The sequence below is a fragment of the Molothrus ater genome, chromosome 2 (assembly GCF_012460135.2).
Source record: "Molothrus ater isolate BHLD 08-10-18 breed brown headed cowbird chromosome 2, BPBGC_Mater_1.1, whole genome shotgun sequence".
Taxonomy (NCBI): Eukaryota; Metazoa; Chordata; class Aves; order Passeriformes; family Icteridae; genus Molothrus; species Molothrus ater.
In genome coordinates, this window is record NC_050479.2 from 1,413,919 (window position 1) to 1,440,569 (window position 26,651).

At 49.6% G+C, this 26,651-nt stretch overlaps 2 protein-coding genes across 2 annotated transcripts in view; both read right to left on the minus strand.

Moving 5' to 3' along the window:
• Nucleotides 1–23,101, minus strand: part of MRPS6 (mitochondrial ribosomal protein S6) — a 45,552-nt gene extending 22,451 nt beyond the window's left edge. The window contains exon 1 of the mRNA XM_036389324.2: nucleotides 22,994–23,101. Coding sequence (XP_036245217.1) covers nucleotides 22,994–23,038 — 45 coding nt within the window. The 5' untranslated portion in view covers nucleotides 23,039–23,101. The remainder of the gene's footprint in view (nucleotides 1–22,993) is intronic.
• On the minus strand, nucleotides 1,400–23,097 carry SLC5A3 (solute carrier family 5 member 3). The gene is made up of 2 exons (XM_036389281.1): nucleotides 22,994–23,097; nucleotides 1,400–9,829 (listed from the first exon to the last, which is right to left on the minus strand). The coding sequence occupies exon 2, from the start codon at nucleotides 9,533–9,535 to the stop codon at nucleotides 7,388–7,390; it is 2,148 nt and encodes a 715-aa protein (XP_036245174.1). The 5' UTR covers nucleotides 9,536–9,829; nucleotides 22,994–23,097; the 3' UTR covers nucleotides 1,400–7,387.
• Nucleotides 23,102–26,651: the final 3,550 nt, after the last annotated feature.

The window sequence follows — 26,651 nt, forward strand, 5'->3', positions numbered from 1 at the left end:
GGAAGTCACAATGTTGTCACCAAGTGAAGAGGGAATCTTGCCAATCCCTTGCTCAAATTCAGAATTTATCCCAGATAAATCCTGGGATACACAAAACTATCTCACAACAGGAGTCAGGTAAATATTAAAAATCACTGCTGACAAAGGTTTGGAGACATCATAAACTCAATTATCTTTTATCACTCCACCAACACGTCAAAAATAAAGCCCAAAACACCCAAAAAGCAAATCCCTGAGTCCAACCTGATCAAAGTGAGAAGGACCAGAGGTGAAACCTCCTGGCTCCTTCCCTTTCCCAGCACCAGAACAACCACAGGGAAACTGAGGCAGCCCCATCCCAGGAAAGGAATTCTCTGCAGGAAAAGGCCTCATTGCCACCACCTGTGTGGGATTTTCCACACAAATCCTGCCCAGAACCCCAGACCCAGGAGAACCCAAAACCCCAAAGAAAGAGCGGCAAACTGGGGAGTGAGGCTTGGCCAACACAAACACAACCAGCTGCTGACAAAGAGGCTGCTTGAATCTCTTTGAGAATCACTGACCTGGAAAGCTGCTCACTGGGTAAACACCTAATAAACTAATTATGGAACTGGTTAATTAATAGTTAACTCATGAAAACGCTCCCTTCCTGAAAACACAAATCCAAAACAAGTTTGTAAGGCAGGAAAATGCTTATTTTTCATCCCAAATCCAAAGTTTCCTCCCAAAAATGTTTCTTATCCACCCCTTGAAACAAACAACAGCAAAATTTCAATTTTTCTTTTACATCACAGCAGCAAAAGAAGAGAATAAATGAAAAATTTGGGTTGTTTTGTCTGTAGCTGAAATTCTGGGTTTAACAGCCTTGCCATAGTTTTTGCCAAGCTCCCATCTGCAAAGGAAGGTGAATCCCTAATTTAACACCAGGCCTGCCCCTCCCTTGCTGAACCACCAGTGCTGGACAAGGAATCCATGATTCCCAAGTTCATCGTGTCCTTATGGGGGGGACAGGGATGAGGAGAAGGAAGTGGGAGATTCAGGGCTCTGCTCACAGAATGTGCTGATGGTTTAACCCCAGAATCAAGAAGGTGCTGGTCCCACCAAGAACGGCTTAAGGAGCAAGTGAAGAGGATATTTAAAGATAAACCAACAGAAATCAAGGAATTTTGCACGGTACCCAAGCAGATTCCTCTGCTAAAGGGGGGGTTCACTCCTGTTTTGTGCCCTGAGCCCAGCCCAGCCCAGCCCCACCTCCCAAAACCAGAGCCCAAACTCAGGATTTGGGATCCCGGAGTTCTCCCTGCAGCCTCAAAGAACCCAGTTTGGCTTTGCCTTTGGAATAAGCAGGAATAGAAGCAGGAATCACCTTTAGCTACAGGGACGAGGGTTTACTGAGAGTAAAATACTCCAAAACTCTCTGTTCTGGTGGGTTGGTCCGTTGGGGTTTTTTTTGGGTTTTTTTTTTTCTCTATTTTTATTGAAACTTTGTACAGAAGTTTGAAACATTTCCATACAATACTTTGAGACAGGACAAAATGCCATGGTAAAGGAATGTAAACTGCAAGAAACACAGTCTGAAAGTATCCAAATACTCTCTAATAAGAGTTTTAGTTTGAAGACTAATGCAGGAGGCAAAATAAAATGCATACAGTATACAAAGAACAGTATACACAGGGCCAGCAATGCTAACTATGAAAATTTTGCATCAGATTTACTTCAAAGATTGATAGCAATATGATAATTCTATACACTAGACCAAAATTAATTTATCATACATCGTTTCTATGACAAAAAGCTTGTCATTAAGGACAGTAGCAACTTACAATATAATTAAGCTGTATTAATCTCATTAACACTTCTAAATCTATATTCCTACTACAGTAAAGTTTTTTTTTTTTCATTATATTGTCTTATAAGATCTTAACAGACCTTTAAATAACACTTTACCAAAAGAGACCTGGATCCATTATAGTGATCTTATCTACATGCCCATTTGGCTTATTTCCAAAAAAACAACCAAGGGACAAGGAAAAAGGCAGGTTTCAAATGTTATATGATATCATTTGGTTTTGGTCTGAAATGTATTTTAGAGAGTTAAAAAAAACCAACAGAAAAAAGGCAGTTCATTAACTGGTATTTTATATAAAATCTGCAGAAAAATACAACAGCAACAAAACCCAAAAATACTTCACAGATATCTAAAAAAACATTTTTCTCAGAGATACAAGGTAAAGCAGCATCACTTTGACACTGTGCTTTAAAAAAGAAGATGATGAATGAAGAGACTGCTCGAGTGAGATTAGAAAATTTTGCTTTCTTCTTGAAGAAGACTACTAACATTTTGCACAGCAACTATTTTTATAACCACCTCATTTGAAAAGCGTGAATCCCTAGACACAGAATTGTCATTTCACCGCCAGTTTTGCTCAAAGTGTCTGACTTTACACAGTGGAACTGAGAATGCCAAGTGTCACCAGATGTCACTATACCATGAGTTCAAGATTGGAACAGAAGTGAAGCAAATGCCTTGAAACCAACACCAGGAAAGAAATCAAAGAGAAAGTGTTTTGTAAACAAATCAAAACCACTTTGCAAGAAAGGAAAAAAAAACCAAAAAAACCAAAACAATACCAAAAAACCAAGAGTTCAGAGATCTCACAGTGAAATCAGAAATTCTAATTATATATGTTTTACATTCTAGGACTACTCTTTACCTTAGGCCAATTAAAGCACATTAAACCATTTAATTATATACAAACATTTTCTTTAAAAAAAACCAAAAAAATTAAAACATTGCACAGAAGTCTGCTTTTAACATCACATAACAAGGTTAGTTTTATTTTCAAAACAATTACATTTAAGGGCACAGAACATACAGAATACCAAATTAACAGATGAGTAATTTTGCTTCTCTGTACATGCTAAATCCAAAGATTTCCTTGAGAAAGCTGGAGCTTGGCAACTCCAGCTCCTTCCATGTCTCTGTTCTCTGAAAGGGAGCAATTCCCAACACCTCCTCTATCTCAGGATTTAAAAAAATAGATATATAAAAAAAATAAAGCTGTTTTAAAGTTGTAAGCATCTTTTAAGTGCTGGCAGAGCTCCCTGGTGGCTCTGCCCCCTCCACTGTAACCTCATGGAAATAAATCCTTTTCTCTCCTGGGTTACAGGGCTCATGACTCTCATCAGAAGTCTCATCCTGGCCCTTCTGGGATCAGGGAACACACAAGTGGAGAAGTAAAAAATACACAATATAAGGAATATACTGAAGGCCATTTTTATTTCTTACAATCTCGCACGGTTTCCTTTCCCTAAAAGCTAAACAGGAAAAATTATTTTAAAAAAATTAAACAACAAAAAAAGCCTCTAAACTTTGGCAGAGAATAGCATCAAATCAGCCATTAAAAAAAAAACTTAAATAAAAACAGTCTCCCAAAGTGTTCTATTAAACTCTCAAGAAGCCTCTTCTTTTTTATTTTTTTTTTATTATTTTTTTAAATAAAAGGCTTCTACCATTTCCAGGAGCAAAATTCAAATATCTTACCAGAAAAAATAAGTTAAGGAAAATAACAAGAAGAAAAAAAGCTGTCACTCCAAACTCAGTTTTCCAGGACTTGTCATCCTAAGCTCAAGGCAATAATAAATAAACCCATTGCTGCAAGACAGAAGCACAACCAGCCCCACCCAGGGGGAGGGGGCCAGGCAACAAAATTCCATCGTGGGAAACACTCTGTGGTTCTGCTGAACCAAAAAATGGGTGTTTAACCCCAAATTCACCAACTTCCCCCTTCAGCAAAGGCTTGTTTACGCTATAAAAAATCCCTTCTCCTACACAAGGTCCTTCTCACCAGCAGGCAGCTTGCTTGGAACCTTAGGAATATCTTTATTTATTAATAAAGGCCTTTTATTAAGTGGTTTTATGCAGCAAAGAGCATCAGCAACTTCCAGGATCTCTACGACACAATGAGGCTGAAGAGGAGCACACAAAACACCTGAAGAGAAAAAGCACTGGAGAAAGAATTTGCTTAAAAGCTTCACAATACCAGGTCTGAAGATGGGCTGGGGAGGCAGATTAATAATCCATGATGATCCTGCCTGCCAATTAGCAGTGTGATTAATGTGGCAGCTCGTTAGTGTAGCAAAAGGGAGAATAAAGGAAGCGGGAGATGGAGCACCTCAGTGCAGTCCTGAAGGACTCAGCTCCCTCCCACGGCCAAGGAGAGCTCCCCGCGGATGTGACCAAGCAGGACACTGGAATTGTGCCTGTTGGCTCTTCCAAGTGTCCTCCTGGAGGAGCAAATGGCTGGGGAGGGATGGAAGCAGCAGGGAGAAGCGTTGGAAGGAGCGCGGGCAGCGCCTCCTCCAGCCGCGCCTTGGGCCGCCCGCCCGCCCGCCCGTGTAAGGCACCCTGGGGACAGCACAGGGGGATGGAGCCGAGCCAAAGGGTCCCTGAGCTAACCTGGCTTCCCAGGCGGTGGCAGAGCGCTGCACATTGAGGAGCAGCCTGGAAAACCCCAGTGCCAGGAGCTGCTCCAAAATCGTGCTCCAAAATTGTTCCGAGCAATCGAGCTCCGAACGGACGCGAGTCTCCTTCCCCGGGCCAAACCGGGTGTTGGAGCCACATCCCAGCCTTCTCAGGAGGATATTGTTGGACTGAGAATTAGCTTTGCCTTCTACAATAGATTTTTCATCCCACTATGATCAAATGTTGCCCTAAATGATTTTATCCTGTATGGAAACAATTCCCTACGTCTTTGCATCAAACCGTCCTTCACAGCTCAGCCCACTAATGAAGCAACTTGAGATGCCATTAATTCCACACACCAGGATTTCACCCTTAAATAGGATTTAAAATGTTTTCCCAAACCAAGCTGTGGACACACAAATCATAAGAAAATCTGTCTTTTCCCATTGGTAGCAACATCAGCACCACATATGGTGGCTCCTCTCTTACAAATATTGCAACAACACTCCAAGTTTTCCACTTTGGAGTAGTTCTACTTCCCAGCAGCAACAACTAAAGCAAGTGGAGAAAAGTGGGGCATCTCAGCCTCTGGTCAAAGTATTGGAATGAATGAGATTCAGCTGATATTAAAACACCGTCAAAGCAAACAAAACCACCCCAAAAAATAGAAGTGAATCGTTTTATCTGAAAAGATGTATTGGGAATTATCTGCTAGAAGCCGTGTGGATGGCACCACTGGAAAAGCAAACTTTCTCCAGCAGGAAAAGGCAGGACTGACCCAAATCTCATCTCTACAAAAGGGTTTCCCCCACAGGAATTGGTTCTTGTTTGTGTGCCAAGGAAATGGTGCTGGACCCCTGCAATGGTTTTGGTGAATGCTCACAGTGGTCCCTCAGCCCGATTTTGGCCCAGCCAGTTCATGTTCTCCTGAACGAGCTCAGGAGCAAAGACAACTGGAGGAATTATTTCCATGGAAAGCCTGGATATGACCACTCTGTCCTGGAGAGAGGAGTTTTAACACTGATGGGCTCTGCTCCCAAAACCAGGACCCAGCTTGGCTTGGGGAAGGATGAGAGCACTAACCTGCTACACACACATCCTCCACACCTGGGAACTGCTCATCCCTGCCTGGGCATTCCTTCCTTCCATCCTTCCATCCATCCATCCATCCATCCATCCATCCATCCATCCATCCATCCATCCATCCATCCATCCATCCATCCATCCTTCCATCCACCCTTGCATCCATCCTTCAGGAGGAAACATCCTCTGGACCTGGAGATCTACAAATAGCTGTGACTGCCTGGGAGGAATTCAGGTTTTTGGAAAAATCCTGAGGACAGGACAGACCTCAATTGGCGACACAGATTTGTGGCTGCACGCACTCCCCGTCTCCTGACACCGAATCCCTCAGGATCCTTCTGAGGAGGGAGGGAAGGAGGGAATTTCTTCACACAAAGGTCACTCATGGGGAAGGGGCTGCCCAGGGAGCTGGTGGAGTGCCCAGCCCTGGAGGTGTCCAAGGAATGGGGCACTCTGGGCTGGGTGACGAGGAGGGGATTGGGCACAGCTGGAACTCAATGACCAGCGAGGGCTTTTCCAAGCTCAGGGATTCTGGGATTCCTCAAAATACAAAAAGGAATTTTGACAGGTGAAGGGGAAGTGGGAGAAGACGTGGGGCAAAAGGACTCTGGAAAACAAGGAGCACTTTCACCTCTCCCTCCCATTTCCCCTTCCTCGCCTTCCCAGTTGTTCTCCCTCTGCAGCATCAGAGCTTCCTCCTCTTCCTCCTCTGGGATTCCTCCCAGACACAGCAGAGGAAAACCCTTCTGCAGGGTGCAAAACAGTTTTTCAAGACATGCAAAGCTTCATGGTTCTCTTCTTCCCATATGGCAGAACCTACAAACAGATTTTTCCCTAAAAAGAAGCTAATCCTTACAATGTCCTAAAGGTTCAGAGGGTGGAGAGGCTGAATTAATCTTTTGGCCATTTACTGAAACTCGAGAAATTCCACCCAAACCTGAGGAAAAATTTCTTTCCATGGAGGTGGTAGAGCCCTGGAACAGCTGCCCAGGGACATCCCAAACCCACCCCAAGAATTCTGTGATTCTTCAATTTCAATATACTACAAAACCCCACAGAAAGAATATTTCTTTTTTGTCCTCCTCCACTGAGAGTTTGTCATCTCCAGGCTTTTTTTTGTTTTAGTTTTTCTCTTTTTTTTCTTTTTTTTTTAAATACAGAAACTTTTCAGTAATGGAATTTACAGCGGATAAAAATCAAAAGACAAAAATTTCCTTACAAAGAGTAAAAAAAAAGGCAGAAACCTGCTAAGAGCCATCATGTTTTAAGTGCTATAAAATGAGACAAAACAGCTTCCTGTTGTTGCCAGAAGAGAAATGAGAAACTGAAAAAAGAAAAAAAGCAGTGAGTGCAATTAAAAAGTGCTAAGTTGGCCAAGGTAATACAGTTATTTTATAAATGTGCATCACAGCTCTGCGTTTAAAAATCTTTTGACACAGCTTTAATCACTCAGATTTTACACACTGGTAACTGATTACCTGTTATCTTCACTTAATGCTGACTGAGCTGTAACTGCCTGACTTCAAACACAGCCACCTGCCTACCTTTGGTATATTTATACACAGAAAAACAAAAGGTTAGTGCTGCAAATGGAAAAAAAAAAAAAATAAAACCAACACAAAAGGGAGAAAAGAAAAAGCCACCACAGGACAGGTTCTGCTTTCAGCAGAGGGAGGACAACACATCTCAAATGGTCTCGAAATAGGCTAAAGCTGAGTTGACCTTACAATTATAGCGTAAACAATGCCTGGGTTGTGGTTATGTTGTTTGAAAAGAAAAGAAAGGAAAAACCAAAAATCTCCAGAGACCTGTATCAACTTCTGTATGTTTAAGCCATACCCTTAAAAGTTCACTATTCACTCACAAAGAGAAGTAGACAAACATGAAGATTCCAAGGGAACAGACACAGACCAGTCCAGTATTTAGTAATAGTTTAACTTTTGGAGTCTCTTCCAGCATTTGTAAACAAACAGTCTCCTCCTCGACCTCCCGAACCACTCTCTTGTTTACGTTTTTACTTTTAAAGCCACAGAACCAATCTATGAATTTCAAATGTCTCGCCCTGTTGTCAGTCCCCTCCTCCTCCTCGTGCTTCTTCTCCCCCATCAGGGCGGCCTGTCCGTTGGAGTAACAATCCACGGGCGTCTCCACCTCGGAGTGGCTCACCGAGATCACCGGGTTGCTGTCATCCCTGCACGTCACCAGGAGGTTGATATCCTCCGGTTTCACGTTCTTAATGTTCTCCTCCGACTTCCCGTTGGGAATGATGTGGTTGGCGTTCTCATTGCACTTGAGGATGCTCTTCTCCTGCCCCTGGTACAGCTCCCCCTTGCCGGCGCTCTCCGGCGCGCCGCGCTTCCACAGGGCCCAGAACGTGGTGGTCCGGACCTGCTCCTTGGTGGGCGGCGGCGTCAGCAGGCTCACCACGACCGTCACGGCCCCGGTGATCCAGAACAGGGCCGTGGCCACGTACATGTAGTGGATGTTCTTGATGAAGCCGGGCCTGGTGTCCGGCTGGTCGCACTCGGGAGCGCGGTAGAAGAAGGCCAGGATCAGGCGGATGGCGCCCAGGACGAACCCGGCCATGCCGCCGTAGAAAGCCCCCTGCTCGTTGCAGCGCTTCCAGAAGATGGCCATGAGGAACAGGGCGGCCACCGGCGGGGTCAGGTAATCCGCCACCTCCTGGATGTACAGGTACATCTGCCCGCCCTGCATCTCCACGATGATGGGCACCCAGGCGATGCTGATCACCACCATGAAGGCCACGAACACCCTGCCCACGATCATGAGCTCCCGGGAGGTCGCGCTCTTCCTGATGAGCTTGTAGACGTCGAGCGTGAAGATGGTGCTGGCGCTGTTGAAGATGGAGTCCAGGTCGCTCATCAGGGCGGCGATCATCACGGCCATCATGAGCCCGCGCAGCCCCACGGGCACCAGGTTCATCACCAGGCGCGGGTAGGCGATGTTGGAGCAGCCGGCCCTGCTCCCGCACACCTGGAAGCAGTGCTCGGGGTTGATGCAGGCGATGTCATCCACAAACAGGATGCGGGAGATCATCCCCGGCACCACGATGATGAACATGGGCAGCAGCTTCAAGAAGCCGGCCATGAGGGTGGAGCCTTTGGCGTGAGCGATGTTTTTGGCGGCCAGAACTCTCTGCACTATGACTTGGTCGGCGCACCAGTACCACACCGAGGCCGGGGTCTGTCCCAGCAGAAACCCGGGCCAGGGAATGTCTTCGTCCGTCGGCTCGCGCAGCATTTTGAGAGAGTCGGGCTTCGGGCTGACGTTGCAGGAGTTGGTGTTGGAGATGTTGTAGGTGAGGAGGATGGAGGTGATGTTTGGTGACGCCAACATGTACCTCCTTTTCACTTCTTCAAACCCACCGACCTCCATGAGGCTTATGATCATGAGTGTGAGGGCCCCGATGATCATAAGCAGCGCCTGGAGGGTGTCCGTGTAGATGACGGCCACCAGCCCTCCGGTCACGGTCAGCAGCGCCGTCATTCCGATCAGCAGGATCACTGACAGGTAGAGGTTCCACCCTAGGGACTCTTGGATAAAAAGCGCCCCTGAATACAAGTCAACCGAGAGTTTGGTGAAGATATAAAGAAGCAGAGACAACGCTGCAAAATAGATTTGAATCCTATGCCCTCCGAACCGCTTGGACAAGTATTCGGGCATGGTGTACACTCCCGAGCGGATGTAGACTGGCACGAAGACCCATCCCAAAAGCTGCAAAAGCATTAAGGCGTTGAACTCCCACGCGCCTACGGCGAATCCGCTCGCCGCTCCAGATCCTGCGAGCCCAATGAAATGTTCACTTCCAATATTGCTCACAAACAACGAGGCCCCGATAGCTACCCAGGTCATAGAACGCCCTGCCAAAAAGTAGCCACTCACGGTGCTCCGATTGTTTTTCCACATGGCAAAGAAACCTATGCACATTACAAGCACGAAGTACAGGGCCACAATGGCAATGTCTGCTGGCTCCAAAGAAGCCCTCATTTTGTAACCAAAAAGCCTTCGCTGACGTCCACTTCTCGCCCCCCAGCCAACGTCTCTTAAGCACCACGTGAACCAGTTTTAACCAAAATCAACACAGCGGGTCAAATTCTTTGTCCCTTGGTTTGCTGTCCTGATGCTGGTGGCAGTGGTACATTTACTTTTCTCCGCTTCTCAAATTTGGGAACTTAGCACGCACTTTTAATCCACATTCCACAAGAGCATCAGCCTTAACTCAGTTGATGTAGGAGAAATTCTTAGTTGCAGCTAAGTTTAGTGAGGCCTACTGTACCAACCCTGCAAGGCAGCAAAGACAAAAGACAAAGATTGAATTAGAGAGGAATTTCATGAAGTAATGAGAAAAAATTTGAAGTGTAGTAAAACAAATCACTGAACACCACAGATTTTTCCCCCTTTATATTTCCTGCAATCCAAAACAGACATCATTCAATATTTGTAGGGCTAAGTGGTAAAAGCCTTTCACAAGTCAACTTCAATGGTTACAGGTACCTTCAGAGACGCAGCAATTCGGGAGGATTGAGTGACCCAAATTCCCCAGAACACAGCAAGCAACAAAAATACATTTTCTTTTTCATTACTCTGGTGTCTCACAAGTCTCCTTCTCAAGCCACTAACCAGATCTTCCTCTTCCAAGCAATCGTAGGAAAATAAAATTTAAAAAGACCAACAAATAACAACGGCTATGGAGCCCAAACCTGGCTCAGCATTTCCTGCACTGCACCTCCCAAATCCTGGGAGATCCTGGCACCACAGGACAGCACCTGAGACACCAGCTGGCTGCTAGAAAAACCAAAGCGAGGTCACAGCACTGTCAAATATCAACATCCATTTCAAATCAGCTGGAGAATCAAGGTTATTCTGCAGGTTTTGAGGTGAGTTTGCTCCTGTCTGGGGTACAGATAATCACAGGGTTATTTTTCACTCGGGAAGCTCTCCATACACATCCATGTGATCCAAGGGGAGAAAACATCCCATTCCAGCAAATGGCAGAAGCAAAACTCCACCTGCCATCTCACTTTAGGGCCAGTGCCTTTGGACACCCACACCTGGGGTTTTGTGGGAGCACCAGAGGCACGGGAGGGAACACTGGGTGGGTTCTGGCAGCAGTCACAGCTGCAAGGACGCCAGGAAATGTCCTTCCAGCATCCATTCCCATCCCAGCACGGAGAGGATGGAAGGTATGGAGGCAAAGCTCTCCCTGTCACGCTCTTCCCAAATTCCCAATCCCACCTGACAGCTCTCAAACTCGGCAGCAAACAAAACCTGTTGGAAGTGGAGGGAAGGGACAATGAAGGCTTGGTGGCAGAGGAAGGGGCCCTGAGGAGCTGCATGGTGGCTCCCTCATGGATTTGGGATGTGCTCCCATCTCTTGTTTATGCCTTGGGAGGTACCACAGAATCATGGAATGGTTTGGGTTGGAGGGACCTCAAAGCCCAGCCAGTGCCAGCCCCTGCCATGGCAGGGACACCTCCCACTGTCCCCAGTGTCCAGCCTGGCCTTGGGCACTGCCAGGGATGCAGGGGCAGCCCCAGCTGCTCTGGGCACCCTGTGCCAGGGCCTGCCCACCCTCTACCAACCCAAAGGCTTCTAATGGGCTTGGAGAGAGCTGGACACAGGATTCTTCCATCTCCTACAGCCAATGGCCATGGGAAGGGAAGACCAAAGCAAAGAACAGGTTTAGTCTAAAGATCAGAACACAAACCTTTGGTAGCAATGATGAGATTATTACAGAAGGTGAGGAACAGGGTCTGACTCACTCCTCTTTCCCACCCACTGGCAAAAGCACAAGAAAACCAACACTGGATCTTTTTTCTGGCCATAAAATCTCACAAGTCCTACAAGCATCAGCTCCAGGCATCCCCTTCTAGTTCTTTCCCTGGCACAAGGCCGGAGCTCCCATTTCCCCATTAATTAATCATTAATACAAACAGCCTGATAGCATATTCTAATATTTGGTTGGTTTCTTTTGTTTAGCATCCCTGCCATATACTGGGTTTGTTTAAAGGGTCAATAAAACCATTTGAAATTCCAAGAGAGTTAAGGTTGAAAATGCACACATTGTGTTAAAGGCAGCAGTGGTACTGAGGTAAAAACGTGCAACTCCTCATAGATTTTAAAAATAGCTCCCAGCAAGCCACAACTTTAACCTTAAGGAGAAATCCACCACTCTGTCATTTGCATGGTCCAGCTGTTTTTCAGGAGAAAAATTTAAAAAATAAAAATAATAAGGGTTCCCCCCCAGCACCACAAACCCACTTGAGAATAGAGATATTCCTTCTGCTGGAATTACAGCCAATAATGAGAGACTAAGGAGAATGGCACAAAACGGACTGATTACAGCACTGGGCTAAATTTATCATTTCTCAGAAGCCTCAAACCACAGATGTATTTTCAATTCTTCCACAGAAGAATTCACATTTCTCCCCACCCGCAAATACAGGAGTAGTTAAATGGTCTAATAGCTTAATCCAACCCAAAATTATAAACACTTCACATCAGATGACGCAATCAGAGCCAAGTTTAATGGACTATTCTTAGTTTTAAGCACTTTGGAGCAACACTTTAATAGTGTTGTGTCTTTTGCTATATTCAGCTAATTTTTCAACTACGTTATGTTTATACCAAAATTATAAATATTTGAAGAGAAAGGGAAGAAGAGATTTTACTGAGATATGACAAAAAGAAAATCTGCTATACAGAAAACCAGGAGAACAGCCGGATAAGGAAATGCTAATAATTAATATTTTTAATGTTCTGTTGTCCTTCTCATTACAAAAAATATTTGATTTTAACTTGAGTTCACCCCCCACCATCTTCCCTGTAGGTTCATCAGTGACCTGTCACAAATACCCTATAGAGCAATATGGAAAAATCCCAAAAATCTTTGTTAAAATCAATTCAATTTGATATCCCAAGTGTTCAGAGTGTTTCTACAAACAGGATATTAACAGGGAAGCTGTGGCTGCCCTGGATCCCTGGGAATGTCCAAGGCCAGGCAGGATGGGATAATGGAAGGTGTCCCTGCCCTGGGGGTGGGACTGGATGGGCTCTGAGGTCCCTGGGAATCCAAACCTCCTGTAATTCCAGGATCCAGACTCTCTGACAAGTGTGTCACTATTAGATGCAGCTGCCCTCAAATAAATTGTGACATTCCTCAGTTAAGTCACTTCAGCTCCAGGGGGCTCATTCCAACCAAAATAAACAACAAGTGAAGTTTCCTGCAGCGTCTTCCATAGGAAGATACAGCCAGACCATGCACCTGAAATAATCACATTTCAGAGAGCTGAATGAACCCTGCCCTCTGTCACCAACACCTGAGGGTTTTTTTGCAAGGCTCAGTCTGCCCGAGCTGGAAGGTGGAAAGTTTTCAGCAGCCACCACAAATTTGCTGCACTGTCACTAAATTACAGCACTGAAGTAGCTTCTTGTACCAGTTTCTTAGACCTAATTCCAAAATAACCCTGGAACTTTTCTTCATTAGGAAAATGAGACTCGTCCCTCTGAACTTTCAGCAAGTTCTGACCTCAAGTCTTACAAAGGACTTTTGAGATGCCCCATGTGAGTTTAGTCCTGAGGTATTAGAACAGTGAACATTGTGGCACTGACAGAGAGAGGGGAAAAAAAAAAGGCAGAAAGACAGTGCTGCTGCCAAGGACTGGGAATTTTCTTCCCTGAGGCTGTTTTCTGGCTGGATCATATCAAAGACACAAAACAATGTGCTTCCCTCTTGTCTGGAAATAGAGGCTGCAGCTCTGGTGAAACAATGCATATGTCTCTCCAACACCCAGCCTGTTCCTTAAGGGGAAAAAAAAATCCCAAGCAGTCCCTGAAGAGAGATTTCATAATGTGAAGCAGACCCAGGGTGAGATTTTGAGGAGAAATTTGTAGGATTGCTCTAAAGGAAAACTTTCTCCACAGTTCTTTTCTAATAAAATGAGTGTTTAAACCATGCCAGAGTCCAACTGCTCCAGCTCTGAAGCCACCATTTGTTCTCAGCTCCGATGGCTTTCTGGCAGATGGGAATGTCTGAGCTGACTCCCCTTTTCTCCTCACCAATCCTGATGTTTTCAGGGTTAATTTGGGGATGCAGATGCCCACCTATCCCACAGCAGTGCCCACTGTTAGCGAATTAGGTGCTCTGCTCACAGATTTCCAAGCAGTTTTCAGATTATTTCTTGGGAACATTTTCCCTCTCCACCTTCAAGCAGGAGCATTTGAAATCAGATCTGCAGCACTTCACCTACCTGAACAGCTCTGCTGTGTGGAAGAAATCTGTCCAGACTGCCAGGATCATGGAAAATATTAACTCTGCCACAGAAAAATTCATAAATACCAGAAGTCCTGTGCCTTGAGTGGGGTCTGTGCCATGTGCCACCTCCTGAGTGTGTTTTCCAACCCCTCACACTCCTGGCCATGGACACACCAGGGAGCTCCTACCTGTCCACTGCTCCACAGTAAACACAAGGAAAAAAAACCTCTTAGAGGGAAAAAAAAAAAAAAAAAAAAAAAAAGAGGAAAAACTTTGTTCCATTTACCGCAGCACTCCAGAACACAGAAAAAGGAGCACTGAAGCTCTTCATGGAGTAAGTGATACATAAATTATGTAGCACATGCCCTTGAGGAAGCAGGGGCTATCCTTGGCAGCTGCTCAACAGAGCCCTCAGCATCCAGGGCAGCAGTTCCAGGCTTTTCCCTGAAAACCAGGAGCTGGGGCAGAGGAATGTGCCAGGGAAGCCCCCCTGGGGCACACAGGGAAGGCAGAGGTTGACCTGGAGCAGCCAATAAATAACTGGAGCTGCTGGGGAACTCCAGAGGCTGCAGCAGAAAAGGGCCCCATTTCCAGGTTACCTGAGCCCACCTGGCTGAACCTGCTGGTCACACTCTCCATCATCACCACATCGAGCTCCTGCTGGGCTGGAGAACTCAGGAACCACCTCTATAAACCACCTCTACCAAAAAAAAATCCAATTTGAGGTGCAAGGAAGGAGTCACTCACTCAAAGGAGCTGTTATGAACACGTAAGGAACTTTTGTTTTGGTCAGGAATCACGCCAGCTCTAGTCTTCATTTTACTGCAGCAGCACAAAAAAGCAGCTTGTTCCAGCATAAATTCTTCTGGATTCTTTTCTACACAACTGCTGAGGGAGACATGAGAGAAATAAGTAACCCCAAAACAAGAGACACAGAACTCCCTGCCAGTCAGAAATGGGATGGGCAGTGGACAATTACAGAGCAGGAACTGGAGTGATGTGAGGCCAACTGGAGCTCAAGGGCACTGGCACTGTTAGAGCAGGACCTCATTTGGTTGTCATTTTTGGGGGTTTTTTAACCATTTTCTCCCCTCATCCCAAGCAAATACACCTATTCCAGTGTCCCACCAAGTGACAAATGAAGGGCAGAAGGCACAGGAAGGACACTCCAGCAGTCAGTAGACACAAGAGAAGCTCCAGCCTTGCAAAGCAAGAAAAGATGGATTTTTTCAGGATCTGCATCACCCTCCCCAAGCACTTCATGCCACTGCCTGTGACATTCACACTTGGCTGGTTCCCTTTGCCAAGAGCCAGTCCCCAGCACTCCAGCAGGAATAAGGAACTGATTTGCTTCCACTGTTCTTCCCAAAACTCCAAACACCTCCAGGGCAAGGGGGGTAAGCTGGGGACAGAGGGAAGGAGACAGAAATTCTCTTTTTATCTGTTAAATACAGAGACACCAGAAAGAAATTCTGTCTTCTCCAGGTCTACCTAGACACGATACCCATCATACCCAGGAGAGGAATCCATCAATTATCAAATTAAAGAAAATAAGGAGTTAAAACCTTCCTTTTCCCCTGGTCAGCCCAAAGAATTGGCTTATGTTTCCATGGGTGACAAATGTTATCTGGAGGAATTTCTTCATGGAAAGGACCTGGAAGGGGCTGCCCAGGGAGGTCTGGAGTCCCCAGGGAAGGCCTGGAGGTGGCACTGAGTGCTCTGGGCTGGGGACAAGGTGCCCCATGGGGCACAGCTGGCACTGCATGGGCTGGCAGGGCTTTTCCAAGCTCTGGAATTCTGTGAAGGGAGCAGAAACTGCCAAGGAATTGGGCCTTGCAGAACCTTTCCTGCCTGGGCTGCAGCCCCAGCAGGGCCCTCCTGAGCTCAGTTTGTCACCACAAAGCCCAGCCCAGCAAGGAAACCACAGTGAGGTGACTTTCCCCACTCCACGGGACACAGTTCTTTTCCACAGGAACTGAAAGAAAAAGGGGCAGAGACAACCCAGAAGCCACGTGCTGAACCAGCAACACCAAGGGCACCAGAGGGCAAAAAGCCAGATATTGCCAAGGGGCTGGCAAAAACTGGAAGGTTCTGGCATCTCACAGCACCAGGCAAGATCACACTGCACTGGAGGGTGCAGCAAGACTCTTGAGTCAGTCCCAGGGCTCAAATCCCTACTTGTGGAACCCAAAATGCAGCAGCACAAACATTGCACTGCCACGGCAGCGATGGAGGAGATGAAGATTTGATCAGCAGAGCAGCAGCAAGAGAAGGAGCCTCAAACAAACCTCAGCAGCCAAGAATTGGATTTTGGATTTCTGGAGTGGATTTGGGACCACCTCAGTTCTCTGGACAAGGTTATCACCTTTTCTAGAAGCAAATATCAGAACTGCTGCAAAATCTCTGCCGCTGCTGAGGATGCCCTTTCCTTCAGCTGGAGGCTCAATGCTGTGATGCAGCTGGTGGTGATCAGCACTCAGCAGGAACTGGATAATCCCAGCCTAAAAAATGTGCTGGTTCATCCCATTTGAGGAGGCTTTTGGCTGTGAGAGTGCAGAAATTACTTGGGAAATGAGAAAGGAGAAGTGTCAGTCTCCATGAAACTGGGCAAGATACCAGGAGGAAATTCTTCTTCAAATTTCTAGGAAGAACAAAAAAAAAAAAGAAGAAAAAAAAAAAACCAACCAGACTCATTAAGTTTCTTTAGGACTTCCCCAAATTCCCATCACATTTGTGGCTGCCCACAATCTTTGGAAGAATATAAAGCACCCCCAGGATTATTGATGGGTGAGACAGAAGTTCAGGATCATAGAGAATCCAAGAATTTGAGGCTCTCCAAGCTTCCCAGTCAGCTGGGTGCTGTTTCAAGCCTTGTGATTCTTCTTGGAGATTTCAAGACACCAAAACCAGAGTTCAATAAAATTCTGTTGGTTCCAAAACAATTCATGCTAATTACAAAGCTTGATGCAGAATATCTCTATTAAAAGCTACTGAACATTGATTTCTTTTTCTAAAACACCAACTCCACTGAACACATTCCCTCCTCTGCATGGACCTGGCTTTTTATTATTCCTTAGGTATCTGCAGGACTGGACACAAGGACTGGCTTGCAAGTGGACAAACCAGGATTAAAAAATAGCAGAACAACAGTTCTTCTGCAGTTCCTCCACGCTGTTTCTTGGGTTCATAACCCTCACTTTACACCATCCACTTCCTTCCTGCCCTCCTCCTCACCAGGGGTGATGAATTTTCTCTAGAATCTCATTTTTAGCACTAATGTTTACACCAGTGCTCCCCAGGACAGGTCCTCACATCTTGCCTTACTTTCCACATATTTAATTCCAATTTTTCCTGTATAATTAGTTATGTTTTGCACCTCTGTGTTTTTATTTTTCCCTGCTTTTCACCTTTCTATCAGCTCTTCCATGCACACTGGGGATATCCCTGCTGCTCCATAGGGCAGGAATTTTTCCAGGGAATCACCTGGTGCCCAGAGGTTCCTGCTGCCCTCAGGTAAGGGACACAGAGGGTGGGACACAAAGCTCTACCAAGCAGCTGCTTCCACATAAACAGCTCTTCCCTCACCCCAGACCTGCAGCCAGGGAGGTGAGGGTGGCTGTGGCTCCAGGAATTATCAGCCTGCCATGGATGGAGCCTGACAAATCATAAAATCCTGGAATGGTTTGGGTTGGAAAGAATTTAAAGCCCATCCAGTGCCACCTCTGCCATGGGCAGGGACACCTTCCACTGTTCCCAGGCTGCTCCAACCTGGACTTGGACACTTCCAGGGATCCAGGGGCAGCCCCAGCTGCTCTGGGCAAAACAAAACAAAAAAAGGGAAGAAGATAAATTACTTGACAACAACTTAATTGCCCAAGCAATTTTTGTGTGGCAATGATGGTTCTGGGACAAGGGAACTGGAGAAATCAGCTCCTGGAAGAACACATGGAGAAAAGCAGAGCTTCCATCATTCCAAAGTATGGAACTGATGAAGATTAGGAGACAGAAAACACAGACACACATGAGCTGAAGGAGCAGCTTCTCCTCATTGTTACAATGGAGAACTTTTACAGGAATCAGTCACATTTCAGGGCTTTGCAACAATCAGAGATTAATGCTCAGCACAAAGGGTTCTCCCAAGAGTTTAGGGACACAATCTCCTCCCCACTGAAGTGACCAACAGCTCCCTGTCCACAGCCAGAAGACAGCAGGAACAAAACCCAAGCAGGAGCAGAGAGCTCATTGCTGAGGAGGAACCAGGGGCAGCCCAGAGGAGTCTGAACTCAAAGGTTTAACCCCACTGCTGTCCCCTGAAGAGGGACTGGCCAAACCTCACTGAAATCCACCAGGGGCCTGCAAGAAACTGAAATTAGGCTTAAACTGTTCTGCAGTAGAGAATAATCCTCTGTGTCCCCTCAGAGCCAGGCACATATGCCACACTTGGCAAAAATTCCAGCTCTTCCAAGACTGGAAATGTCAAATATCAGGCAAGAGGGTATCGTTCCCAAATGCTGTCTGCACCACACTCCCCAAAATGCAGTTCTCCTTATGGAATGCTCAGGGCAGAAAACAAAAAGGTGACTCCTGCAGCAGAGTCAGGGCTGGATCTTGCTGTTTTCTGATCCTGTCTTTAGTTCCAAGGCTTTGGTCTCCATCCCAGCACCACCATCCCTCCCTGCCAGGCTCAAGAGCCGTTCCAGCCTACTGAAAATGCCAGTGGGAACAGAGGAAAAAACTTGTGTGCAATTTTTAACCTGCTCAGCTGGGAAGAGGGGTGGGGAAGATGCACAATTCCATTGGAAGAGCAGGTGGTTCACCGGAAAGGAAAGGAAATAAAATAAAATAAACCCAGTATCTTCCTGCTTCATTCTCTCCCCCTCCTTCCTGGCAACTGAGACATCAAAAGCCCAGTTGCTGCAGCTGCCTACACAGCAATTAAATGGAATAGTCAAGATGTCAAGCAACACCACTGCCCATTTACTTTGGCTTTCCCAAAATAGCCAACAATCCCCACACGGCAGGTAGGGAGTTTTGGAAACACAGCAAGCCACTCCAAAAGCAACAAACAGCTGCTGAAGACAAGTTGTGTTGTGAGAACATGGCTGGGGAAATGAGAGCACACATTCACTGCAGGATTATTATTATTATTATTATTATTATTCTTTGGAAGTGCCCAAGGCCAGCTTGGACAGGGCTTGCAGCAACCTGGGACAGTGGGAGGTGTCCCTGCCATGTGGAACAAGGTGACTTTTAAGACCCCCTCCAACCCAAACCACTCTGGATTCCAGAAGTGGGTGGATGGCTCTCCTAGTCCAGGTATTTGCTGATAAAAACGTGGTTAAGTTTTAGATTCTGACACCGTGTTTGAACTTTGCCACCACAGGTGAAGATGAGCACAGTGCTAATAAAATACTGATGAATTTCCTCCTTTGTAGTGAAATACTCTGAGTTATTCACCAAGTGCCCATCAGTTGCTGGTGGGGATGGGTGTCCCTGTGCTCTGCTCTGGGTGACAAGGTGGGGATCAGTCAGAGGCTGGATCCATCCTGGAGCTCTTCTCCAAGCTCCAGGACCGTGGGGTTCCCATCTGTGTCCCAATCCCCTCGGAGATGTGGCACTGCCACCCCACAGTCACTGTGGCAAACAGCCTCAGAGCAGGAAACCATTGCCAGCTCTTCCTCACTTCCTTCCTTCCTTCCCAGGGAGTTTCAGAGCTCCCTGCTCTCCCAGGCAGTGAGAATTCCTGCGGATTCACTCCTGGGGATTCACTGCCCTTCTCTGCTGAAGGTGCTGCTCCACCACAATCCCCCCACTCAGAGCCACAGATGGGACAAAAATCAGGAATTCTTAGAAGCTCAGCTTTTATTATGAGCAGGGAATTCAGGCCATGGGCAGCTGTGTCTTCACTTTGCACCTTTCCCTCCAGCACAGCTGCAGGGCCTGCCTGGGGCTGCTGAGGGCAGGTAAGGTTTGGTTTGCCAGCACCTGGACACTGCTGATAACAAATCTGCCCCCGAGCTCCCCCCAGCACTTGTTCTTTCCATGCTGCAGTGTGAAAAGCAACACAATGGGCAAAAATGAATCATTTCACCTCCATGTGCCCACACCTTGCTCTGCCCAAAGCACCTCCTCCATAAACTCACACTCACCTACACAAACCTCTCACCCTCCAAATACACCACAGAGTACCGGGGGGGTTATTAATTTTGGGGGTACTTTTATTATTGTTTTCCTAAGAGTCACTAACTGGAGGCTCTGCTGATGAAAAACTCACTCTATATACAGAGTATATAAAATATTCTCTGTTTTAGTATCTAAAAATACAGTGGTTTTAGTCCAAGTCCATTACCTCTCACAAATCAGGACAGAGAAGAGCTGCTCAGCTTTGACTCCAGAATAAAATCCTGACTTTTTGTGGAAAGTACATGCAGACAACCAGAGACAAAGGCTGATAAGTGGCACCAGTGCAAAGTGAAAGTTTTCCCATTCCCAAAGCTCTTGGGTGTTGCATTTTTAAGGCACAAAAGGAGAGCTGGAGAGGCTCTGGAGCCTGCCAAGCCCGAGGAGAGCAGCAGGCAGGATGGATGGGGTGTGCTGGGACCCTCCCAACAGAAGCCACATGCAGGGAAAGAACAGGAAAGGATTCCTGACTTGGACACGAGCAGGGCTGGACAGCAACAGGGCTTAAAGCAACAAAAACGAACTGGAGGGACTTAATTCTGCCTGGATCCCTGAGAATGCCAAGGGAACTATTAAAAGAAAGTTGTGGGTGGGGAAAACCCCACAGAAGCACCAAGTTTGTCTCTGAAGAGAGGCAGCAAAGTCTCCAGGCTGAGGTGTGCACCAAGCTGCCAGAGAGCTCCAAGAAGTTCAGGACAAGCCAAGTGACAGGGGGACAGGGGAGCTGCCACGGGGGAGGAAGGACATCACAGACACCAAAAGAAGAGTCAGCACTTGCTCAGACAGCACCAGGACACACAGACACCACAGAGGGACTGACAGGGCAGGACAGGGAACAACTGCCCAGGTGCTGTCACCAGTGTGGAAAAGCAGTGTTATTTATTCTTCTCCAGGAAGGAGTTCTGGAATCGTTCCACTATTTCAGACTGGCTTATTATGCCCGTATTTTGCCTCACTTAATTCAGTATTACAGCCAGGATGATGCACAGCTTACAGGGGTCATTAGAGCAACCCCCCAGCCAAGATCCAGCAGCACCACGGAGTACAAAACCACTCGAGAAAGTATTTCCAAGAGTTCTCATGGCACAAGAGAGGCAGGAGCAGCAAAATATTGGGAAACAAAAAAGCACCCAGATGTGGTGTGCTGAAAACAGCACGAAAATAGCAGCACCTACAGACAGACTCTTAATTTTAGACTTACAACAAGGGTGGGTTAAAAACACCAGCACAAACTGAAATGTTTGGACATAATCACAGAGCTAAAAAAAAACCCCTTCAAGGTACATCCATGTGGAAAGAACATGCTGGAGAGTCCAACTTCAAAGAGGCAAAGGTTGCAGATGTTAAATCCTGAGTGCCCTGAGGTTCATTAGAAGCATCTTACAGCTAAAAGCTCATCCCTGCATCTCCGTGGTCAGATCCTAGAAACCAGAGAGCCTTTCCAGCAGAGAGCACTCCATGGCATCCTTTCAGAGAAATCAGTTTATTCCTGCCTCAGTATTATGGCAGATTTGCTACGCTTGCTTGTCCTGCCCTGCATGCCGAGTGCCCAGCTTAAAGCATCTCCCACATCCACAGCACGGCTACAAAAAGCACCTCTGCCTCATCCACCCGAGGGGAGAGGTGTGGAAAGGAACAAAAAAAAAAATCGGACAAAAATTTCTATGTTGACAAGCAAGTGGAAAAGCGGCGAATTTTTGCCCGGGTGAGCTGGTGCAGCAATGTCACCCGGCTTTCTCCCTGCTGCTGCATTTCTCCACTAGAGGACCCAGGTGAGATGTCTCTACTACAGCTTCTGCAGCTAAACCACGGGGAAAAATATATTAGAGAGAAGAAAAAAAAAAAAAAAAAAGCCAGCCCCGACATGTGGATGGTCCAATGTAAAATGAATGGAAATGTACTAGTGCATGCGGCACACCGGACGTGCTCCCGTAATTCCCAAAAAACCACGGCCACGCTGCTGAGCTGCTGCTGCTCGGTGGGAAAAGGTGCTGGTGGGAATGAAGGGTAAATCCCACAGTACCCACGCCGGGCTGGATCGGAGGGCTCCAGCCCAGCGCGAGTGCCGCTACATTCCAACACCAGCACCGCATATTAAGCTGGAAAGTAGCAGATAAACAAAGGCTATAGAAGGTACTAGAGAAGGGCCGGTATCAGCTGTTATTTACCAAATAAACCTCCCATCCACACGGAGATGGCCTTATTTTATTATTATTTTTACGCACACACATCCCCCATTCCCACCCCCCTCCCTTCCCCCACGTATTGACTCAGCTCCTGCCGAATGGGAAGAGCATCATTTAACCGAGCTCTGTTATCACCGCGCTGCCAAAAAACAGCGGCAACGGCTGCTGCCACCCCCAGCGCCCCTTCCCGGGGGCGATACGGCCCGGCCTATCGGCCCCGCTCAACCGCTGCGGGCAAAGCCCCATCCCTGGCACTTCCCTGGCACACGGGGGGCAAGGTGGCACCCCGCGGTTGGCAGCTGGCCGGAGCGAATCCTCCGCTGTCGCCGCTCTTTCCCTCGCCCCGAGGCTCCCCGGAGCCCAGGGGAGCCGAGGAGGTGCCCGGCGGTGCCAGCCAGGTGCGGGGAGGGGGATGGAAAGCGCTGGTGCTGCAGAGGGAGAGGGGGATGCGCCGGCAGGGGCAGGGGAAGGGCCGGCTTCACCTGCTCCAGGCACGGAGGGAGGGGATGGGCAGGGAAAACCGCATCGCTGCCGCTCGGAGAGCGTGGGATCTGCTTACCTGCGGACCCGAGGGGAGGGGGAGAGGGGACTGCGGCTCGGGGGCAGCGGGCAGGGAAGGGGCGATGGGCGAGGGGCCGGAGCGCGGGGGAAGCGCCGCGGAGCCCGGGACACGCTGCGACACTGCGGGCGACAGGGCCGGCCGGGCCACGCGGTGCGGCGGGGACAGCGGGCACCGAGGGGACACCGCGGGGCAAGGATCGGGGTGGGGGGGGATCTGCCAGTCCCACCTGCCTCCCTCCCTCCCGTCTCCTCTCCCTCACTCACCCTCTGCATGGCTTTCAGGATCAAAGCCAGTTCATAGCGGGGCATCTTAGAGCTGGCAGTGGCGGGAGGAGCGGGGCACGGGGTGGGGAGGAGGGGGCTGCGGCGAGGCCGGAGAGGAGGAGCAGGGGAGACAGGAGGAGGAGGTGGAGGTGGAGGAAGGCGCGTCCCGGCGCTGTGGCGGCTCCTTCCCGCGCGGCTCCCGCGGCTCAGACGCCCGTACGGACAGGGGCGGCGCGGCTTAAAGGGCGCAGGAGCTGCGCACGCTCGACCGGGCCGGCCCTGCCCGCGCCAAGCGCCGCCCCCGCCGGGCCGGGGCTGCCCCGCACCGCGGCCTGAGGGCCGGGACCCCCGCGCGGGCACGGCCGGGCCCTCCCCGCGCTGCCCCCGCGGCCGGCGCCGCCCCCGGCCCCGCCGAGCCGCCCGAGCCGCCGCCGCCGCCGCTGCTGCAGGGAGTGGAAATTTCCACTGCGCCGCCCCCTCCGCTCCCCCCGCCGGGCCGCGCTCACTCCCGGCCGGGGCCGCGCACGGAGCGCCGCGGGGGGGGCCGGGGCTCGCGGCCGCGCCGCGTGGGGGCCGCGCGTGGCGGGGGCGGCTCGGGCCGGACCGCGCGTGTGGGACAGCCCGGTGTGACACCGGGACAGCTCGGGAGTGACACCGGGACACCCTGGGTGTGACACCGGGACACCCTGCTCCTGTGGGACAGCTCGGGAGTGACACCGGGACACCCTGGGTGTGACACCGCGACACCCTGCTGGTGTGGGACAGCCCGGTGTGACACCGGGACACCCCGCTCCTGTGGGACACCCTGCTCCTGTGGGACAGCCCGGTGTGACACCGGGACAGCTCGGGAGTGACACCGGGACACCCTGAGTGTGACACCGGGACCCCCTGCTCCTGTGGGACAGCCCGGTGTGACACCGGGACAGCTCGGGAGTGACACCGGGACAGCCTGCTCCTGTGGGACAGCGCGGTGTGACACCGGGACAGCTCGGGAGTGACACCGGGACACCCTGCTCGTGTGGGACAGCCCGGTGTGACACCGGGACACCCCGCTCCTGTGGGACACCCTGCTCCTGTGGGACAGCCCGGTGTGACACCGGGACACCTCGGGAGTGACACCGGGACACCCTGGGTGTGACACCGGGACACCCTGCTCCTGTGGGACACCCTGGTGTGACACTGGGACACCCTGCTCCTGTGGGACAGGCCGGTGTGACACCAGGACACCTCGGGAGTGACACCGGGGCACCCTGCTCCTGTGGGACACCCTGCTCCTGTGGGACACCCTGCTCCTGTGGGACAGCCGGGTGTGTGGGACAGCCCAGTGTGACACCGGGACAGCCTGCTCGTGTGGGACACCCTGCTCCTGTGGGACACCCTGCCCATGTCACCAGTGCTCCAAAAGGCTCGAGTGGGATGGGACATGCAGAATTGTCCCGCTCCACCCGCTGCCGTGGCCACAGACACCTTCCACTGGGCCAGGTTGCTTCAAGTCACAGCCAACCTGGTGCTTTCCAGAACCTTCCTCATCCTTAGGGCACCTCTGCACCCCCAGGACATGGCCATTGTCAGAACTCCTCAGTGCACAGCCAGGACCTTGTCCATCTGCAGAGTCCTTCAGGGCACCCCCAGAACTTCTCCATCCTCAGAGCACCCCAGTGCAGGCCCAATACCTTCCCCATCCTCAGGGCATCTTCAGAACTTCTCCATCCTCAGAACTCCCCAATGCACCCCCAGGACCTTCCCCATCCTCAGGGCATCTTCAGAACTTCTCCATCCTCAGAACTCCCCAGTGTTCAGTCAGGACATTCCCCATTCCAAAGGCACCCCAAGGTCCTTTCTCATCCCCAGAGCACCTCAGGGCACACCCAGGTCCCTTCCCCATTCTGAGGACACACTCAGGACCTTCCCCATCCATTCTCAGAGCACCCCCAGGTCCTTCCCCGTTCCCAGGGCACCCTTAGAACTTCTCCATCGTCAGAGCTCCCCAGTGTTCAGTCAGGACATTCCCCATTCTGAAAGCACCCCGAGGTCCTTTCTCATCCTCAGGGCACACCCAAGACCTTCCCCATCCTCAGAGCACCCCCATGTCCTTCTCCACTATCAGGGCACACTCAGGTCCTTCCCCATCCTCAGAACTCCACAATGCACAGCCAGGACATTCCCCATTCCAAAGGCACCCCAAGGTCCTTTCTTATCCTCAGGGCACCCCCAGGTCTTTCCCCATCCATTCTCAGAGCACCCCCAGGTCCTTCCCCACCCTCAGGGCATCCCCAGGTCCTTCCCCACCCTCAGGGCACCCCCAGGTCCTTCCCCACCTCATTCCCAGCAGTCCCAGCCGTGGTTGAGCAGCCCTCATGGCTGTGTGGGGTGTGGAGGCCCGAGCAGCAGCAGCAGCAGCAGCAGCATGGAGGTAGAGCTGCGTGTGTGGCCTTGGTGGCCGGGTCCTCCCCGCGAGGGAGGCTCTGCACACGCATTTCCCAGCCTGGCACGCGCCCCTGCCTGGTGCTCACGTGCAGCCACCAAGGTCAGTGACACAGATCCCCGCAGCTGCAGCACACCCGACACCAGCGGCCAGCCGGGCTGGGCTGGAAGCTCAACCCCTTGCTCCCACTGGAGAAGGTGTTGGAGGGGCCTGGGACTTTGTTTGAACGCTCTCTGTCTTGTCCACAGCAGAGACTTGTCCCTGCCTCCCCTCACAGCCATGCCCAACAAGCTGGCTTTGGCAGAGCCATTAATACTCAGAAACGATCAAGTTTCTGCCCAAGCTGTTGAAGCCCTCATTGCTCGATCCCATCCTCAGGAAAAGGATGAGAGAGCAGCCCCAGCGTGCCCAAGGGGAAGCAGAGAAAGTGACAGATCTTGAGATTGAACGACTTTAATGAAATATCACTGGAATCCCAGCCCCAGCCCAGCCAGAGAGGCCTCAACACCTCCTTTCCATAGCCAGGCTCGTTTGCTTCTGCTCTGCCTGCACAGGGAGGCTGCCACGGTCACTGCCACGGATCCTGAGGGCAGGAATGGAAGTGGAAAACTCCTCCCAGCGCTTTTCAGCAGAACTTGCAGCTCAGCCAGCCCCGGGTACTGCTGTGGGCCTTCCCCATCCCAGGCAGGTGTGAGCTCCTCGTGCTTCCCAAGGCATCCTGTGCCCTCCAGGCACGAGGGCTGTGCGAGTCCTGGGAGCTGTTTTGGGTACTGCTACAAGACAAATTGCCTGTGCAGAAGTGTTTACAGGTATTCCCAGGCTCCCACCGCTCCGTGCTCAGGCAGTAATTGCCAGGCAACTGACAGGGAGAATTTACTGCCTGTTGGTGTTCACAATGCAAACTCTCCCTGGGTTTGCTTCCCTTTACTTTGCTTCCCTGTTTGTTTTCTAATACAGTGTTGTCTGGCCTGACCTTCTTCCTTATTCTGGACATGTGCCTGGCAAGCTCAGGAGGAAATCCAGGTGAGGTGGGAATTCCCAGGTATCCCTGCCATTCCCACATCAGCCATTCCCACCCTCCAGGTGCTCCTTGTGCAGCCACAGGTCACCCATGGTGTTCTCTTTGTCACATTTGGAGCTGTCACATTTTGGCCAGGGGAAGAAAGGAGTGGGGAGAGCTCTAATTCCCAGTTCTTCCAATGCTCTACCTCCTTCAAACATTCCTCTGGCAGA